This window comes from Oryctolagus cuniculus, chromosome 20, assembly GCF_051225735.1.
Source record: "Oryctolagus cuniculus isolate XC-2025 breed Fujian yellow rabbit chromosome 20, ASM5122573v1, whole genome shotgun sequence".
Taxonomy (NCBI): Eukaryota; Metazoa; Chordata; class Mammalia; order Lagomorpha; family Leporidae; genus Oryctolagus; species Oryctolagus cuniculus.
The window spans coordinates 18,005,595-18,025,247 of NC_142886.1; the positions used below are offsets into that span (position 1 = coordinate 18,005,595).

General features: G+C 47.6%; 1 protein-coding gene across 6 annotated transcripts in view; it reads right to left on the reverse strand.

Annotated features, from left to right (window-relative positions):
* ZFYVE26 (zinc finger FYVE-type containing 26) overlaps nt 1–19,653 on the reverse strand; it is a 76,739-nt gene that overhangs the window by 19,968 nt on the left and 37,118 nt on the right. For 4 of the 6 annotated variants that reach the window (XM_017349400.4, XM_002719561.6, XM_070065134.2 and 1 more), the window contains 10 exons: nt 18,125–18,321; nt 15,960–16,064; nt 13,502–13,624; nt 12,771–12,947; nt 9,288–9,534; nt 8,478–8,576; nt 5,833–5,996; nt 4,718–4,854; nt 1,850–1,881; nt 859–995 (listed from right to left, as the gene is read on the reverse strand). In XM_017349400.4, the coding sequence (XP_017204889.3) occupies nt 859–995; nt 1,850–1,881; nt 4,718–4,854; nt 5,833–5,996; nt 8,478–8,576; nt 9,288–9,534; nt 12,771–12,947; nt 13,502–13,624; nt 15,960–16,064; nt 18,125–18,321 (1,418 nt within the window). The remainder of the gene's footprint in view (nt 1–858; nt 996–1,849; nt 1,882–4,717; nt 4,855–5,832; nt 5,997–8,477; nt 8,577–9,287; nt 9,535–12,770; nt 12,948–13,501; nt 13,625–15,959; nt 16,065–18,124; nt 18,322–19,653) is intronic. The other 2 variants (XR_016226489.1, XR_016226490.1) reach the window with 1 other exon arrangement.

The window sequence follows — 19,653 nt, forward strand, 5'->3', positions numbered from 1 at the left end:
CCCCAAATCCAGGTCTCCTACATGGGTGGCAGCTTGGGCCATCAGCACTGCCTCTCAAGGTCTGCACTGCGAGGAAGCGGGAGTCAGGGCTGTAGCTGGGACTCAAGCTCAGGCATTCTGATATGGGATGTGAGTATCTTCACTGGGTCTTTTTTTTTTTTTTTTAGTAATTATTTATTTACTTGAAAGGTCAAAGTAAAGAGAGGCAGAGGCAGAGAGAGAGAAGTCTCTCATCTGCTGGTTCACTCCCCAAATGGCCACAATGGCTTGGGCTGTGCCAGTCCGAAGCCAGGAGCCAGGAGCTTCTTCTGGGTCTCCCATGCAGGTGCAGAAGCCCAAGCACTTGGGCCATCTCCCACTGCATTCCCAGGCCTTAGCAGAGAGCTGGATCAGAAGTAGAGCAGCTAGGACTTGAACTGGCTCCCATATGGGATGCTGGCGCTATAGGTGATAGCTTAACTCACTATGCCACACTACAGCCCCTTATCTGGGTCTTAACTGCTAAGTTAAACACCTGCTTCCTGTCCTGCAATTTTGCACACTGTTTTTGCTCAGACGTTTTAGCTTTGTACTTTCTGTTCTTCCCCTCTCTTCACACTCCTCACAAACCCTAAACCTCTCCTTCTAGGTGTCTGCTACTCTTCCAAGCCTTCAGTGCTGCCTGGTCCATGAAGCCTTTCCTGATCTCCACTTAGGCCTTTCCCTACGTGCTCCTGTTCTTGGCCTTCCCTGGCCCACTCTCAGTTCCCACGTTATGGCGCTATAAGCAGGTGGAGGCCAGGCTGTCCCCACCGCCCCCACCTCTGTCTCTCCTGTTACACAGCATGAAGAGATGGCAATGACTGTTAAAGCAATTACCTGCTCATAGTAAAATTCACTCCGCACCAGCTCGTTTTCCTCTTCACTCAGATTCAGAATCCACTCCACCTCAGCTGCCTTGGGGACCCTCACCACAGCCGAGTATGGTGGGCTTTCACTCGTGGAGCTGTCTGATGCTGAGAAGACAACAGAACTGCCATTCACACATCAGTCACTGACGGGCAGCTCAACCTGGTCTCGAGCAGTGGGCTGGTGTGAGTTGCAGACAGATGCTTCCCTGCTACCGGAGGGCCCCTTTCTCTGTCCTTGGTCCCTCTTATTTCCTTTAGGAGGCTCCACTAAGTGCTGCAAATCCTCAGGCATACAGCTGGGATGAGTGCTAGTGTTTGTCACACAACCCCGTTGCTTTACCTGAGACCCCTGAAAAGTGCAGGCTTCCCAAATGGATGGCAGGGCCATTGAACACGCCTAGAAACTAACCTGCAGCAGAAGGATACAGGCCAAACTGTTACCCATGATGCCCTAAGGGAAGCGATGTAGGATGGTGGGGAAGAGGAACGGAGGGGATACAAAGAGGAACAGTCTACTAAAAGCTAAGGACCAAACTCTTTGGTTGCTGGTCTTCTTGATGCTGGAAGCAAACGGGTCCATGTGATAGCTTAATAGGATGACTGTGAGAGGAAACAGGCTGATAGAAAGGCTGAGAATTTTTTGGCAAGCAAGGTAGATAGAGGTGAAACGCAGTGTGTCCGCTGTAGTTGATACACTGAAGGCAGAGCTGACCTGAACGTATAACCAGGGGTGTGGAGCCTTTTGTCTGCCTAGGGCCATTTGGACATTTACAACATCATTTGTAAGCCATACACAATCATCAGCTTCAAAATGAGCCTGCTGTATGGACCTTTATTGAATTTTGAGTTCCATCTGCAGTTGCTTTGGAGGGCCAGACCAAATAATTTTGCAGGCCTTATATGGCCCACGGGCAGGACCTTTCCCATAAAGAGTCAGAGAGAATGAGATTCAGCCTCACCTTCGGATTGGCCTGGATTCTCTTCTGGTGCGCTGGAAATAGAAAGAAAAATGAATGCTTCGATCACGTCTCCTTTTTTTGTTTCGGGCTTAGCATGCAGCCTCGACATCCACTCTGTTATCTGAGTCAAGTATCAGGGGTCATTTGTGATTCTTTTCTCTCACCACGTCCTGCCCCTTCCCTCTCCTAATGTCCCATGTTGCTTCATCCCTGCCTCAGGGAGAGCCACCATCATTACTGCTAGAGGAGGCACTAGCTTCCCAACTTGTCTCCTGTCAACAGCTCTACTCTGCAGCTGCACCAAACTTTAAAAAAATGCCAATCAGGCCATGTTCTGCTCTTGCTTAAAATCCCTTGGTAGCTCCTCAGGGTAACGATATCCCACATTCACACAGTTCAGCAGACAAAGCCTTTTATAACTTAGCCCCATTATCTCTTGAGCCTATCTCCTGTCACCCATGATCTGTACTCAAACTCTAAACCCCTGACCTACTCTCCATGGGCTGTGGTCAACTTCAGCTGACACCACCATGCACTAAGCCCCAGTGCCACAAGCCAGAGCCCAGGCCTCTTACCTGCATCAGGCGCCTGCTGGTTAACCCCACCTCCTGACACCAGAGCAAGCCCCAAGCCTTTGTGCCACTGCCCCGATCCTCCTGGCTTAGTCACCAGCAGCTGGGTCCAGGGTATGCTGGACAGACCCTTGGTCTATTCATAGTCCCTCAGACAGCCCACATCTTTCCTGTCCCTATCTTTGCAGTTGTTCCTCCCACCTCTGGCCATGCTTGTTTTTGTCCTCTTTTCCTATCAACTCCTCATCTTCTAAAGCCAGTCCTCCAAAAGGAGTTTTCCCTTTAGGAAACTCCTGATCACTGGACCACAACATGTATGCCTCTACCACTGTACCTTTTCAACGGCCTTGTGGTCTGTTTGTGGGCTGTCTCCCTGTTATGATGGGGGTACTTTGAGGATAAAGTGGTCATCGTTGAATGATTGTCGCTGAAAGAATCCCCATCAATACGAACCGCACATTTCAAATCTCAGCAATCCCTGTCCCCAGCCCCGGGGAGGGAGGCAGTGGAGTGCCAGGTGATAGAAACTGTAGAGTTGGCTCAATATGTCTTCCTTTCTATGAGATCAGTAATTATCATAATGAATGTTGACCAAAAAGGTTCAGATTAAAACAAATCTGGGGAGGGGGGTGTTTGGCACAGTGGTGAAGACACTATTTGTGAGGTCCACATCTCATATGAAAGTGCCAGGGTTTGAATCCCAACTCCATGTCTAATCCAGTTTCCTGCTAATGTGCATCCCAGGAGGCAGCAGGGTCCAATAAACGAAAAGGGGGAAATGTGGTGGCCACTGGCAAGCGAGTGTCAGTTACTCAGGAATGGCTTTGGTTTTTTTTTTTTTTTTTTTTTTTTTTTTGACAGGCAGAGTGGATAGTGAGAGAGAGAGACAGAGAGAAAGGTCTTCCTTTGCCGTTGGTTCACCCTCCAATGGCCGCTGCGGCCGGCGCACTGCGGCTGGCGCATAGCGCTGATCCGATGGCAGGAGCCAGGTGCTTCTCCTGGTCTCCCATCGGGTGCAGGGCCCTAGCACTTGGGCCATCCTCCACTGCACTCCCTGGCCACAGCAGAGAGCTGGCCTGGAAGAGGGGCAACCGGGACAGAATCCGGCGCCCCGACCGGGACTAGAACCAGGTGTGCCGGCGCCGCAAGGTGGAGGATTAACCTAGTGAGCCGTGGCGCCAGCCAGGAATGGCTTTGAAACCCACCTGGCAATGGAGCCTGCCTGGCAACAGGCTGTGATTGGTTGGGGCATGGACCGCCCTTTGACCAGATTGGCTGGTCTTGACTATATAAGATGTGGTTCCAACTGTAATAAACGAGTCTGCGGGCTGCTCGCCTCAAGCCTGCTTTCACCCGACTCCCGGGGTCTGTGTGGTGACTCCGCGCCTCTTGCCCCCACCACGCTGCTCCTCTCAGAAACGAATCCACTGCAACGTTGTTGAGAAATCAAGGGCAACACTGGGTCCCTGCCATCCATGCGAGAGACCTGGATTGAGTTCCAGGCTCCTGGCTTTGGCCTGGCCCAACCCTGGCTCTTGTGGGCATTTGGGAAGTGAACCAGCAGATGGAAGATCTCTAATCTCTGTCTTTTTGCCTTTCAAATAAAATAAAAATTAATTTTAAAAAATGAACATGCATCTATTCAAGTCTGTTAATTAAACATGGAGAATCAGCAATTCTGTGTTCGGATGGTTGCTTTGGCTCATGTTCCCAGATGCTCCAGGAATCCTGGATTTACACTCTTTAGGAAAAACTGTACAACACTAAGCCAGCAAAAATGGTCTTGTTCTGTTTGCCAGAGAAATGAGCAGTTTCTGAAGTGTGCCCCTAGGTGAACCCTTTGCAGAGAAATATAAGGGCTCTTTTAATTGTGGCTAATAAGCCAGGACAACTATCTAGCTTAGAGCTGATGCAAGTGTTGTACAAACACTCAGTAGGGGTGAACTGGTCCCCTGGGTCCAGATGAGAACAAATAAAGAGAGAGAGGCTGGAAACAGGTGAGCAGGCAAACTCAGATCTATGACCCCTGCTGTGGGAAGGGCTGAAGAACCACGTGTCTTGGTTTCAGAGGGAACATCATATAAGAACTTTGAATAACCACTTCCTCTTGCCCCTACTTCCTCTCTTGGTGGTTTCTCTGCCCAAGGCTGGTCTACAAACAGTTCACTGTGGAGCTGATGGTGATTCAGTGTGAATATTGGATTACACAACGTGGGGAGTGTTTCACATTTGAAATGGAGTGTAAGGGCAGGCAGCAGGGGTCAACAACAGTGACACCCTGCTGCAGGACACTCACTCTTTGTGGAAGTAGCTGTAGCACTGGTCACACACGCGGGCGGGGTTCTCTCTGCAACCTTCCACCACCATCTTCTTAGTGGAGCAGGAGCTGCACACGAGCCGGCCACAGCGGCGGCAGTGGTGCCGCCTGTTAAACTGAGGAAGGCCATGGGGAAGAGAAGGGACAGAAGGTGAGACTGCAGGCCGGTGAGGACACCACCATCAATCCATGTACACTTGGTATAGCCACTGTGGCTTATTCAGAATACCAACTGCGTGGGGCTTTATTGAAAAGGAACACCTGGTCCTTAACCTTAAGACACTGACATCTTTAAGATATTTCTTGGGCGATGGCAAAAGTGCCGAGTCATAGACAGTTTTGCAGTGACTCCTGACAAGCTCCATCATGTAGGGAGGCAGTAAAAGAAAAGCAGTAGGGAAGAGGAGACTTTCTCAGCCAGGGAAGATCACACTTCTACATCGTATTGCCGCTGCTGATGAGCACGTGTCCTTCTGCAAAACACTTTTTTGTACGTACTGCCGCATTTTGTCATGAGACAGTGACAGAAACCTTGCACCTCTTTTACAGAAGAGGAGGAAACAGGTCAGAGGAGTTACATCACCACTGTTTTTATCAGCACTAAGCTCATATGCCAGGTAGGCACTGTGGTAACATTTATGACTGATAATAGCTCATGAGACAAACAATATGCATTTCATTCCTAGTTTACCTATGAGCATATGAGAGGGAACAGCTGATAGTCACTTTATTGTTAGGAGGCAGAGCCAGGATTAGAACCCAGGTCCTCTACCTCCTGAGCCAGCGCCCACAACCACTGCCAGCTCATTTCCCTTACTGTGAAGACACAGGAGGTAGAAACAAAACCCTCTGATGCCTCCTGCCTCTTCCCTCATTATCTCATGAGAATGGCAATGACTTTAGAATTTAAGGCTATCCGAGGGGTATCTATTACCTGTCTGAACCCACAGAAAGTGTTCTGTTCAGGTCAAAGATCAGCCTAAGTCTTGGGTAGGGCAGTTCTGGAAACATTACTACACTTTTTGAGACAGGCGGTGACAATAAACTCAGGCTCCTGGCCGAGGGCAGGGGCGCTAGGGACAGGGGCTGCTTACCATGGTGAAGTGCTCCCTGTGGCAGACCATGCAGGTGCTCTCAGTGTCATCTGGTACCCACTGGTGCCTGGCAGGGGGCACTGCTGGGGGCACAAATTCCAGTGCAGGCTGACTCTGTGGAAGGCTCCTCTCCCTCGGACTCGGGGAACGCACAATGGAGACAGCTGGGAACCAGAGGCCAGAACCAAAGGTGATCAGTATTCCAAGTCATAAATGAAGAGGGAGTGATGGCATTTCACCACTTTATCATGCCCTACTGAAGCACTGGATCTAGGTAATGATCATCAATGGCTGTTTAAATTACAAAAGCGATAACTGGAAGGCAACTCATGCCTCCTGGTGGGAGTGGACGCCACCTCTCAAATACACTCAACACAAATCAGGTTTCTAGATCTGATCAGCAGCATACTGGAAGTTCACAGGACAGAGACCCAGATGGCCACCAGGCGGCAACAGTGAGTGGGACGCTCTGTGGAGCAAATGACCTGGCTTCCTCTACAAATAAAAATCAGGTGTGTGTGTGTGGAGGGGGATAAAAGACACCAGAAGAGATTTAAGATATATCTCAGCCAAATGCCATGTGCAGATATTATTTAGATCTCGATTTTGAAAAAAAAATTGTAAAAAATCTTAATAAAACAGCTGGGGAACCTGAATACTGACTGGTTTTTAGTTATAATGATAGTGTTACAATTTTAAGGAAGTTCTTAACTTACAGAAATTTATAGTAAAATAGTTATAAATGAAATAATATCTGGGATTTGCTTCAAACTAATCCAGTAGGATAGGCATGTAGACGAAACAAGAACAGTCATCATGAGATGACAATTATTGTAGTTAGGTAATAACCATGTGAGGTGTTACTATATTCTCTTGTAAACTGTAAATTTTCCATAATGATTAGAATAATTAAAAGGTTACACACACCCACAGCTGTCCAGGCTGCCTGACGCAGAAGCATGAAGCTACTCATAAACCTGCAGGTTTAAGCCTTCCTCTCAGGTCTGTGGATTACCATGAGTCATGACTAATTACCAACATATGACCAGGGAATGCCATGGTCTTTGCTTTAAGTTATCTAGGGAACTTTCTTGTTATCTAGCAGAGCAGTGTTGGCTGTCACAGAAAAAGAGAACTGAAAATGCAATGATTTTTAGCGACACCCAGAAGGGGACCTAGAATCCTGCTCCCTTGACCATTTGGCAAAACAAACACTTGTTGAGCTTCTCCTGAAGGAAGGCCACCATGCAGGGGGCTGGAGAAGGGTGTGTGTCTATGTACGGGGTGGTGGTGCTGTAAAGGGTGACCAAGGCCTGGCTGAGGCCTTCAAGGAGTGTGTACCTTGTGTGAGTAAGAGCATTAAAATGAGAGCTAAATACAATAGGTTATCATTAGTAGACTGCATAAGTCACTTTAAAAAAAAATTAAAGAATTTATTTTTTATTGAAAGGCAAGAGAGAGAGAGAGAGAGAGAGAATGAATGAACGAATATCAGAGACCATGTACTGGGTCACACCCCAAATGCCCACAACAGCTGGGGCTGGACCAAGATGAAGCCAGGAGCCAGGAATTCAATCTGGGGCCCCTACAAGGGTGGCAGAAATCCTACCAGTTGAGCCATTATTGCTGCTCTGCAGGGTGCATACCAGCAGGAAGCTGAAATCAGAAGTGGAGCTGGGCCTTGAACTCAAGCACTTCGATTCGGGATGCAGGCATCCCAAGTGGTATAAGTAACTGCTGTGCCAAACACTCACCCCATGAGTCACTTCTAAATGTCTTCCTCTTTTGTAGAATAAAGAAAAACAAGGATACTTCAAAATATTTGTGGAGAGTGGAATTAAAAGACAAGTTTATTTCAATGCAAAAAATTTATAAATTCATTCATATGTGAGGTCTTCAAAAAGTTCACAAACAATGTGAACTGTGAAAAAACTATGAGTGGATTTCAAAAACTTTTTGGCACCAAAGATAAACTTATCTTTTAATTCAATTTTTCCATGAACATTTTGAAGTATCCTTGTAGAATCTGCTAGGGTGAGTTGTTTTTAAGATTAATATCTGGGAGCCAGTGCTGTGGCATAGTGTGTTAAGCCATGGCCTGCAGCGCTGCCGGCATCTCAAATGAATGATGGTTCTAGTCCCAGCTGCTCCACTTCTGATCCAGCTCCCTACTAAGGCACCTGGGAAAGCAGCAGAGGATGGCTACAGTCCTTGGGCCCTGCATCCACATAGGAGACCCATAGGAAGCTCCTGGCTCTTGACTTCGGACTGGCATAGCCTGGTCATTGAGGCCATTTGAAGAGTGAACTAGTGAATGGAAGATCTCTCTCTTTCTGTCTCTCCTCTCTCTCTCTCTTTCAAATAAATAAGTCTTAGGAAATTATAATCTATGTGAGTAATGTATGTGTGTATACATATTTCCTCTATAAGCAATAGTTCAAGGTTTGTTAATTCAGTGTTTGTAGAGATTTTATAGATGCATTACTGCAAATAATGACAGTTGACTGTTGAATCTCCTGGGATATACAAAGCTGAGCTAAATCAAGAAACACAACTGATAAGAATGTTGTAAATGGAAAAGAAAAAAGAAGCAAAATAATTAGAAAGTGAACTGAACAATGCTGTTTCTCAAATCCAGTTCTTACCAGGAGCAGTAGCAGGAGAGAACTCTGCTGACGATGATCTAGACAGAGTTTCAGGGTCTGAAGCCTGATGGACAATTTCCTGGAGGTGAATCACAGAATCTGTAGGGAGGGAAGATGCTGACAAAACATCATCCTACCATGGGTGCCCTTATTCACTGCACTAAGCATTTGGCTCAAAGCTGTATAGGCTTGGCTGATTTTTAGTGGGCAATTCAACTACACATAAGAGCACAGTAGAAGCACTTCCAGGCTAAGAACATGCATGTTTTGTAAATTCTTAAAAAAAAAAAAAAAAGAAACACCATGTTTAGGTGCATGAAATAATGAAGCAGTGTTAGGATTTTATCTAAAAAGGTCAAGGGACTTGGAAGACATTTAAATGACGCCCCGGAGGGTAGGGAGTAAGAAGAAGGGTATCTGGGCTCATCAGCTCATTCTGATTTACTTTCCTGCATTTTGAAACAGGCTGGGTCAGCTCATGTACAAGCGATGTCTGATGGGGTCCTGGGAATGTGGCGAGCTCTCAGCAGGAAATGACACTTCATCAGGGCCAGAGCCCACTCCCAGAATGTACTGTTTCCCAAACCTTCACGTTATCATGCATGCAGTGGGCATCCAACAGCCCTTAATTCTGGTTGGCCTCCTTTCACTACCAAGAGTTCCCCTCTATTACAAAGAGCTGTCTCCCCTGAGGCATATTCCTTTCATTCCCAACCAAGCCAAGAAAACAAGAGAGGAAGAAATTAAAACTAAGAACGGTGTTTCTTCTTCCACGTAGAATCCCCATCCAGGAAGCTGGCAGGTAGGTACCTGATCGTTTCTCCCTCAGAGAGTATGGGAAGTCCAGGGCCTTCCCTGCGTATGTGGAAAGCAGCGAGTCGACCTCATCCATGGTGAAGCCGATGTCCTGGTCGGTCAGCAGCTGGTGCAGGGTCTGCACCGCCTCGGTGGCCCAATCCACTTTCATGTTCATAAGCAGCTGCTCTAGCATGAGCAGGGGGTTAGAGGACAAGTGGGAATAGCTGGCCTGGTGCTGCTCAGGCAGGGTCAGCAGAACCTATGTGTGAGGTAGATGCATAAAGAGAATAGTACATTGACATGGTAGGTAACATACTGGGGTGCCCACATCCTGTACTGCAGTGCCTGGGTTTCGGTCTCAAATCCAACAGTGGCTGATTCCAGTTTCCTACTAATGTGCACCATGGGAGGCAGCTGGTGATGGCTCAAGTAGTTGTGTCCCTTCCACCCACATGGGGAACCTGGACTGATTCTCCAGCTCCTGGCTTTGGCCTGGCCCAGCCCTGGCTGCCTGTGGGCAATCTGGGGAGTGACCCAACAGATGGGCGATTTCTCTGTTTCTTTCAGTTTCTGTGCCTTTCAAACAGATAAAGTGAGTAAATGAAAAAAATTTTTTAAACTTTCTTTTTATTTGACAGGTAGAGTTATAGACAGTGAGAGAGAGAGAGAGAAAGGTCCTCCCTCCATTGGTTCACCCCCCAGATGGCCACTACGGTCAGAACTATGCTGATCTGAAGCCAGGATCTAGGTACTTCTTCCTAGTCTCCCATGCGGGTACAGGAGCCCAAACACTTGGGCCATCCTCAACTGCCGTCCCGGGCCACAGCAGAGAGCTGGACTGGAAGAGGAGCAACCGGGACTAGAACCCGGCGCCCATATGACATGCCGGCGCCGCAGGCGGAAGATTAGCCAAGTGAGCCACGGCACTGGCCCCAGAAAATTTTTTAAAAAAGAAAATAATACATAAATTTCAGAGGAAATCTGAGTTCATAAGCTTTTCCTATGAAGTGTCAGAGAGTAAATATTTTTAGACTTTATGACCCATAAGGTCTCTATTGCAAGTATTCAACTTTGCCTGTGTAGCATGAAAGCAATCATGCAAATATGTAAGAGAACGGATGTGCCTGTGTTCCCATTAAAACTTGACTTATGGAAACAGGCTGAGGACAAGATTTGGTTCACAGGCAGTAGTCTGCTTCCCCATGGTCCAGAGCCTCCAGGTGTGCTTGAGTTCTGCTTGACCTTGCCTCTACTTTTTTTTTTTTTTTAAACATTTATTTATTTTATTTGAAAAGCAGAGTTATAGAGATAGGGAAAGACAGAGAGAGGTCTTCCATCCACTGGTTCACTCCCCATATGGCCGCAACGACCAGAGCTGGGTCACAAAGTGTCAGCAGCTTCATCAGGGTCAAGTCCTTGGGTGCTGGGGCCCAAAGACTTGGCCATCCTTTGCTGCTTTCCCAGGTGCATTAACAGGGAGCTGGACTGGAAGTAGGCAGCAGGGACTTGGCAGCGCCCACCTGCCAGCACTGCAGATGGCAGCTTAATCTGCTGTGCCACCAAGCCAACTCCCTGCCTGAATCTTTTTTTTTTTTTTTTTTTTTTCTGGACAGGCAGAGTGGACACTGAGAGAGAGAGACAGAGAGAAAGGTCTTCCTTTTTCCATTGGTTCACCCCTCAGTGGCCACTGCAGCCGGCGTGCTGCGGCTGACGTACCATGCTGATCCGAAGCCAGGAGCCAGGTGCTTCTCCTGGTCTCCCATGCAGGTGCAGGGCCCAAGTACTTGGGCCATCCTCCACTGCACTCCCGGGCCACAGCAGAGAGCTGGACAGGAAGGGAGCGACCAGGACAGAATCCGGCACCCTGACGAGGACTAGAACCCGGGGTGCCAGTGCCGCAGAGGATTAGCCTAGTGAGCTGCGGCGCTGGCCTCCCTGCCTGAATCTTAATGCACCATTCTATTTTTGAAACTTTACTTAGAATGAGCAATACCAGATGTAATGTCAGTGGGATACCCAAACCTGGCACCTCCTCTGTCCCACAGATAAATGATGAATCTAAACTCTCTTTATGGGACTGGTGCTATGGTGTAGAAGGTTAAGTCTCCATCTGCAGTGCCAGCATCTCATATGGACACTGATTTAAATCTTGGCCACTTCACTTCCAATCCAGCTCCCTGCTAATGTGCCTGGGAAAGCAGTAGAAGATGGGCCCCTGCACCTATGTGGGAGACCCACAAGAAGCCCCTGGCTCCTGGCTTTGGCCTGGCACAGCCCTGGCCATTGTGGCCATTTGGACCTCCCTCCCTCCCTCCCTCCCTCCCTCTCTCTCTCTCTCTCTGTCTTTCTGCCTTTCAAATAAATAAGTAAATCTTAAAAAAAAAATTCTCTTTAGAGGTCATAGTGAAATATGTTTACTAGCTCAGCTCATTGCCAGTTTTTAAGGATTCTCTCACTTAGGTACAGCACATCAAATGGAAAAAAAGGGTGTATCTTATTTAGGAATATTTTATTTATGTGTTTTAACTCTTAGCAAAGATACCTGTGGTTTTACTCATTGCATTATCAGGACTCAATTCTATTTGTGGGGCAGTATATATGATGGCCAATCAGAATAATGAGAAGAATGTCAGAGAGCCCAGTTTCTCCCCAATCTTCCTTCCCTGGACTTCTTTCTCTAGCCCTTAATTTCTTCTGTTAGTGTCTCCAAGGTAACACATTGAAGGAAGGACCAACCTTATCTAATGACCTAGAAAGAATTCCTTTCCATTAGCACAGACCAGTTTATCAAGCAGTAGTTTTAACTCCCCACATCAGAATCCCTTTGGAAGATACTCAGTTCCTATTCTGAGACCAGTTTTGACTGAGCTGGGAGGGGGTCAACTACTGGCATTTTTAATTAATTAATTAATTTTTAAAGATTTATTCATTTATTATTTGAAAGGCAGAGTTACAGAGAGGCAGAGGCAGAGACAGAGAGAGATCTTCCATCTGCTGGTTCACTCCCTCTGGGTCTCCCATGCAGGTGCAGGGGCCCAAGGACTTGGGCCATCTTCTACTGCTTTCCCAGCCATAGCAGAGAGCTGGATCGGAAGTAGAGCAGCCGGGACTTGAACCGGCGCCTATATGGGATGCTGGCACTGAACGCTGGGTTCTTTACCAGCTATGCCACAGTGCCACCCTGAACTACTGCCATTTTTAAAATTCTAGGCATATCCGGTCAGAGCTGAGAAGCACTGATCTAGCAGACACCCCAGGAAGCCTGAGGACTACTTCAGAGGACCAGGAACAACTGAGCCTGGAGGCAGGCAGTAAGAGAATGACACATTTCTAGAGACTCAGCTAGCACGTGGTGACCTGCTAGGGTGAAGATTCTGTATGGCACAGGCTGAGGAGGGCAGGGGCAGGCAGAAGAGCTCTGAATGCTGTAAAGTGAGAGCGGGGCCACCAGTCCCCCCGGGGCATGCTTTCCCACTGCCCTTTTTTCCTCCTTACCTTGGAGCCTATGTACAGCGCCTGGATTTCACGGTGTCGCGTGGCAGTCAGTTGTCCATAGAAGTGGGTGGTGAGGTAGTTGGCCAAGAAGTGGGAAGTGGCCAAGCTAGGGTGCTGGTCGAGGGACTGCTCTGTGACTTCAAGGCACATGGTGGGGTCAGGGATTCTCTGCAGGAGCTGTTGGAGGAGAAGGGTAGGAGAGGAAGGCGAGGCCTCTATAAGAATTTTTAGGCTGGCTTTCCTTAACTTTGGAAAGAAACATGTACTACTTAACGATATTTTGATCTAAAATGAATCACATTTATGACAGTTGTCCCGTAAGATTGCACAGTCCACTGACAGTGTGGCTGTTTTTAGTTTGTGTAAGTATACTCTGATGTTCAATAACAAACAAATCACAAGTGACACCTATCTCAGAACATGTCCCTTTCAGTAGGCAATATGCGAGTGTATTTAGGTTTTCTCACTTTGGACTAACTCTTTCTCCATACTCATTTCACCACCCCTGCGGCTTCACAAATGAGCCGTGGGTTTGACAGGACCATCTGGCACCTTGGGCAGGGCTTGGTGCCTTCTGCTCAGGTTCACTATAGCTAGCTCCTAATGGACACAAAGGGGCTGGCAGGAGATTGTGAACACTTTGCGTGGGATTCAGCACGAAAAAACTCCTCTGATTTGCCTCATCCTCTTGTCCCTCACCAAAAGAAAAATGGGAAGAGTTAGAGGCTTACTTGTAGAGCCTTTTCATGATCTCTTCGTTCTAGAAGGTGGAGAAGGTGCTTCTGATGGAGGCTGATTAAATGTTCTCTCGGAATGGGGTACAGGTGGCCCCACTCCTCACACAGTTCATAGTCCTGGAAGGAAACACACTCATCTTCAGTCTTTTTAATTTCCTGGCCTTGTCACTCATCGGCTTTGGCCTGGTTTTTCTCAGCAGTCCAGAGTCTGCTAAGCCCCGGGGATGTTTGGGAAGTGCTGACGGGACTTCATTCTGGGATTAAAGTGAGATCATACACTCAAAGGGGTACGGTGGCAACGCAAGGCATGACAACGATGGAAGCAGGCTTACTGTCATTATCACTTTCCTCTTGGGTCTACCATAACAAAGACAAGTAGAAGACGTGGAGACTGACGCTGCAGTCAGCTGTGGGAGGTACTAAGGAAGTGGGAAAGACCCAGGAGTGAGGCTGGCATTTTGGCACAGTGGGTTAAACTGCTGACTATAACCCACAGGAGTGCTGGTTCCAGCCTGGGCTGTTCCGCTTCTAATCCAGTTCCCTGCCTATGAGCCCAGGAAAGCAGCACAAGATGGTCCAAGCGCTTGGGTCTCTGCCACCCACAGGGAGATCAGGATGGAATTCCAATTCCTGGTTTTGGCCTGGTTCAGCAGCTATTTGGGGAGTGAACCAGTGGATAGAAGATCTCTCTGTTTCTCCCTCTTTGTAACTCTACCTTTCAAGTAATCCTTTTTTTGTTTTTCAAGATTTATTTATTTATTTGAAAGGTGGAATTACAGAGAGGCAGACGCAGAGAGAAGTCTTCCATCTGCTGCCTCACTCCTCAAATAGCTGCAACAGCTGGAGCCTGGCTGATCTGAAGCCAGGAGCCAGGAGTTTCTTGTGGGTCTCTCATGTGGGTGCAGGGGCCCAAGCACTTGGGCCATCTTCCATTGCTTTCCCAGGACATAGAAGAGAGCTGGATTGGAAGTGGAGCAGCCAAGACTTGAACTGGTGCCCATATGGGCTGCTGGCACTACAGGTGGTGGCTTTACCCACTATGCCACAGTGCCAGTCCTCAGATAATCTTTAAACAAAAAACAAACAAACAAAAAACAGCATCTGCTCAGCTGATTGTAGCCACATACATGTGAAGACCTAGACTTAAAAATTAAAAAAACATTTTTTTAATTAAAAATTTTTGGCACATGCTGGGGGCTGGACTCTACCCATGCCCTCTATTTGCAATCCTCCATCCTTAATCTGTGAACTCTGGATTAACGTTTCAGAGAATGGAGTTCCAAGGGCTTTGTCTAAATATCCATGGTGGTACTGTGTGGGATGCCCTCCCTACCACTCTGCCAGGGCTGCCTTAACGTTTCTCAGCTCTATTAGGTGCCTGGCTTGGGCTCCCACAATCTAGGCTTTTCCCATCCACTTGATATATGAGGATATATCAAAAAACTCATGGAAAAGTGGAATTAAAAGTTTGGAAAAAACTTTTGAAATCTCATGATACGTATTTTCCACGAACCCTTTAAAGACTCCTGCTATGCTGCAATCACCTACAGACGTGTCTCACATCACTCCTCTCCCCAAAATGTGAGCTAGTACTGGGCAAAGACCAGATTAATTATCCCTGTTTCACTATCAGCAGAGAGACTGGAAAATACCTAGCACTCAGTGAATGTTTCCTGAATGAGCAAATATTTGAATGAACATCTGCATTTTGAACTATGGTGAATCAGCTACTTAAAAGATAGGTAAAATTCTATTTAGCATTTAAGTGGCCAAAACACCCATGAAACGGTATTTAAATTCATTAGTAATCATGGAAATTTAAATGAAAGCAACAATAAGACACTATCCTATTGGTACAAAAAGGAAAAGATGGACAATAAAAAAGCTGTCACAGATATGGAACAGGAACTGTGAAAGGCAGGGTAAGAGGGGACTGAAAAAAATCCATGGAAAAATGAAATGCATGCATGTTTTTCATAATACACATTTTCCATGATTGGAAGACTCCTCTTATGCATGGATATCAGAATTATTATTATTTTTTTTTTTGCAGCAGAACTAAATCTTTTAGTTCCATTTTGTCTATCAACTTTGCGAAGTATCTCTGTACCTGGGACAACCTTTTTGAAGAGCAACTGGGTAACATCTTAGTAAAGCTGAGGCTGCTCACGCCTGGTGACAGCAATTCCACTGTAGGTCTACATTCCACACCTAACGTATCCAGTGTAGATAATCTTAGACACACATGCAAGGGTGACAGCACAAAAGCGTCGGCCGTATTATTGTCTATACTTACCTGTATGTTGGTGAATTTCACAATCAAAGAAAACAGAATGTAGTACAGTTATTAAAAAATATAGGCATTGCTCCGTGGAAAGGGGTCTACACAACCAGCTAAGGAACTGCAGCGCTGGGAATGAGGATGAAGCGAAATGCCACCGAGGAAGAGTACCTGCGCTTCCAGGATCGTGTTCATGACAGCGGACGGGTCCTCCACACAGCAGCTCCTCAAGGCCTGCCAGTCACACCATGCTGGGGGAGTCTGCAAACCCAGAATCTGGGAAGAGACAGGGAAATCCAGCAAACCACACTGCAGCTTCTCCCTCCAGCAGCAACTCAGCAGTGGCCAGGGCCAGCCCGTCCCAATTTGCCAGGAGAGAGGGAGAAGAGACCAGGTGGGACAAAGATCGTTTAGAGAGGAGAATAAGCCTGCCTGGGAAGTATGAGAGGACTTCAAATAGTTCATGGAAGACGAATTAAAAGACAAATTTATTTACTGCAAAACATTTTTTTGAAGTCCATGTATTTTTTTTTTTCCCATAACATGCATTTCCCACAAACTTTCTGAAGATCTCTTGTATAATTAGAAAGCGAAGGTAAGGCAGACAGCCAGGGTGGAGGCCTTTCACTGACGAGGATAGTTCATAGAGGCTTCCAGAATTTGTTTTTTTTTTTAAAAGATTTATTTATTTGGGCCGGCGCCGTGGCTCACTAGGCTAATCCTCCGCCTTGCGGCGCTGGCACACCGGGTTCTAGTCCCGGTCCGGGCGCTGGATTGTGTCCCGGTTGCCCCTCTTCCAGGCCAGCTCTCTCTGTGGCCAGGGAGTACAGTGGAGGATGGCCCAGGTGCTTGGGCCCTGCACCCCATGGGAGACCAGGATAAGCACCTGGCTCCTGCCATCGGATCAGCGTGGTGCACCGGCCGCAGCGGCCATTGGAGGGGTGAACCAATGGCAAAGGAAGACCTTTCTCTCTGTCTCTCTCTCTCACTGTCCACTCTGCCTGTCAAAAAAGAAAAAAAAAAAAAGATTTATTTATTTGAAAGGCAGAGTTAGAGAGAGAGGAGACACACACACACAGAGAGAAAGAGAGAGAGAGAGAGAGAGAGAGAGAGAGAGAGATATCTTCCACCTGCTGGTTCACTCCCCAAAGGGCTGCAATAGCTGGAGTTGGGTCAGGCTGAAGCCAAGAGCCTGGAACTTGAGCTAGGTCTCCCACATGGGTGGCGGGTGCCCAAGCACTTGGGCCATCTTCTGCTGCTTTTCCAGGTGCATTAGCAGGGAGCTGGATTGGAAGGAGGCAGCTGAGGCTAGAAATGGTGCCCATATGGGATGCCGGCCTTGCAGGCAGTGGCTTAACCTGCTGCGAAACAATGCCGGCCCCTTTCATGCCTTCTAAGGTCACATGCACCATGCTCCTCCAGCTCAGAATTCTACCTCAGATATCCTCCTTGCTTGTGGGCTCACATTCCATAGAGCTCTGCATGAAACTGCTGAGAAGGAATGAGAAGAAAATCTTTCCCACTTGCCATTTTCACTGTCGCTAGTGGGGCTCTGACACATGGGAAAATCAGCGCATCTTTCCCCCATGTTATATAGCTGTGCCTTTTAAATCTGTGAAACACATCCCGTGAGAATCTTGCCCTTTCAGGCATCCTTTCAAAATGGCTGTGCAAATTTAATACAGTCTTTAGAAAAGACACAATACACATAAGACGCACACAAACACACATGTGAAGAAGCCATTGTGCATGGCACAGCACCACTCCAGTGTGAATTTTGCTACTTTTACCCCTGCTTAATGCACACATGTTTAAAATCCTAAGAAACCGATAGGAGGCCTCCTTGCTGTCCATCTCAGAACATAAGCAGAGCAAAATCCAGGTTCAGGCTTCTGTTTCTTTTTTTTTTTTTTTCTTTTTAATTTTTTTGACAGGCAGAGTGGACAGTGAGAGAGAGAGACAGAGAGAAAGGTCTTCCTTTGCCGTTGGTTCACCCTCCAATGGCTGCCGCGGCCGGCGCGCTGCGGCCGGCGCACCGCACTGATCCGATGGCAGGAGCCAGGAGCCAGGTGCTTTTCCTGGTCTCCCATGGGGTGCAGGGCCCAAGCACCTGGGCCATCCTCCACTGCACTCCCTGGCCACAGCAGAGAGCTGGCCTGGAAGAGGGGCAACCGGGACAGAATCCGGCGCCCCAACCGGGACTAGAACCCGGTGTGCCGGCGCCGCTAGGCGGAGGATTAGCCTAGTGAGCCGCGGCGCCGGCCAGGCTTCTGTTTCTTTAAATCCTCCTTTGTATGAAGAGGCTGTTTCCTTCCTCTCGATGCCATGGCCCTTACCTTCTGATACACGCGCAGCTCCGCCAGCTTCCTCTGCAGCTCACACTTCAGTCCCTCTTCAACAGCTGTGTCTGAGATGCAGTAGGCCAGGATCTCCAGGCAGAAGTCCAGAGGCCACCTGTCCACAAACAGGAGGGCCAGCCGACTTCTCAGAGCTGCGTCCTTCACAGCAAACAGATAATGCCAACCTTCTTTTTCTGTAAGACAAAAAAAAAAAAAAAAAAAAAAAAAAAAAAGACAGCCAGAGGCACAAACTTGGTACCAGGATAGCTCAAGGACTCAGGTTAACTTCTTAGAAGGGCTTTGTGGCACAGTGGGTTAACCTGCTGCCTGAGATGCCAGCATCGGAGTCCCGGCTGCTCTGCTTCTGATGCAGCTCCCTGCTAACGCACCTGGGAAAGCAGCAGAAGGCGGCCCAAGTGACTGAGCTCCTGCCACCCACATGGGGGACCCAGATAAGAGTTCCTGGCTCCTGGCTTCAGCCTGGCCCAGTCCTGGCTGTTGTGGACATTTGGAGAGTGAATCGGCAGACAGAAGATATCTCTCTCTCTCTCTCTCTCTCTCTATATATATATATATATATATGCCTTTTAAATAAATAATTTTTTTAAAGAGCAGGGCTTTGTTCAATTTCATAAAATGGAAGCTTGGAGGATCCTTAAGATCCATGTGACCTTATCTTGTTTTTGCACCTGGGACCCTTACACGACAAGAGGAAATGCTCTACCCTGTGTTTCCCTTTTGTGTAAACATGAGTCTAGGGACTTTCAGAAGGGAGAGAAGGCAGGAAGGAGGAAGGAGAGGAGAAAGAAAAGGAAAGGAGGAAAGAGAGGGAAGGAAGAGATGAAGCTCTCTACCTTCTGGCCTGCTGCAAGTACAGCACTGACTCACCTTGGTGGTACTTCAGCTTTCTCGCAGTCTCTAGTCTGTGCCAGGTAAGAAAGTTATTTCAGGTAAACTAGTCCCACCCCCTGGACATCCTACTGTTATGATTTAGCAGAGCCCCCACAACCCACTTCACAAATCTGATCTTGGAGCTGACTGCACGGAGTGAATCCCATATGCCAGCCAGTGGACTTCTTCACCTTCTCCAGGAGGGATTTGCTTCTTTCCAAGGGGCAGCCAGGCCCCTACCCCAAAGGCAGTCCCTACAGTGCACTTGACACTTGCTGTCCTAGCAGAGTGCTGCAGCTCATTGACTTTCCTCTCTAGTTAGACATCAAGATCTCCTGGGGAGCTTTTAAATCAGGGTTGTGCAGCAGGCTCACAGTCCATTTTTAGAAGTCTTCTATCACTCTTTGCTTTACGTAGCAACTGTGGCTGCTTTCATGTACAATGGCAGAGTGGGGGCACTGCAATGGAGTTTGTGTGGCTGACTAAGTCCTGTACAGAAAAAGGATGTAGGGCCCTGTTTTATTTTATTTTATTTTATTTTATTTTATTTATTTTGACAGGCAGAGTGGACAGTGAGAGAGAGAGAGAGACAGAGAGAAAGGTCTTCCTTTTGCCGTTGGTGCACCCTCCAATGG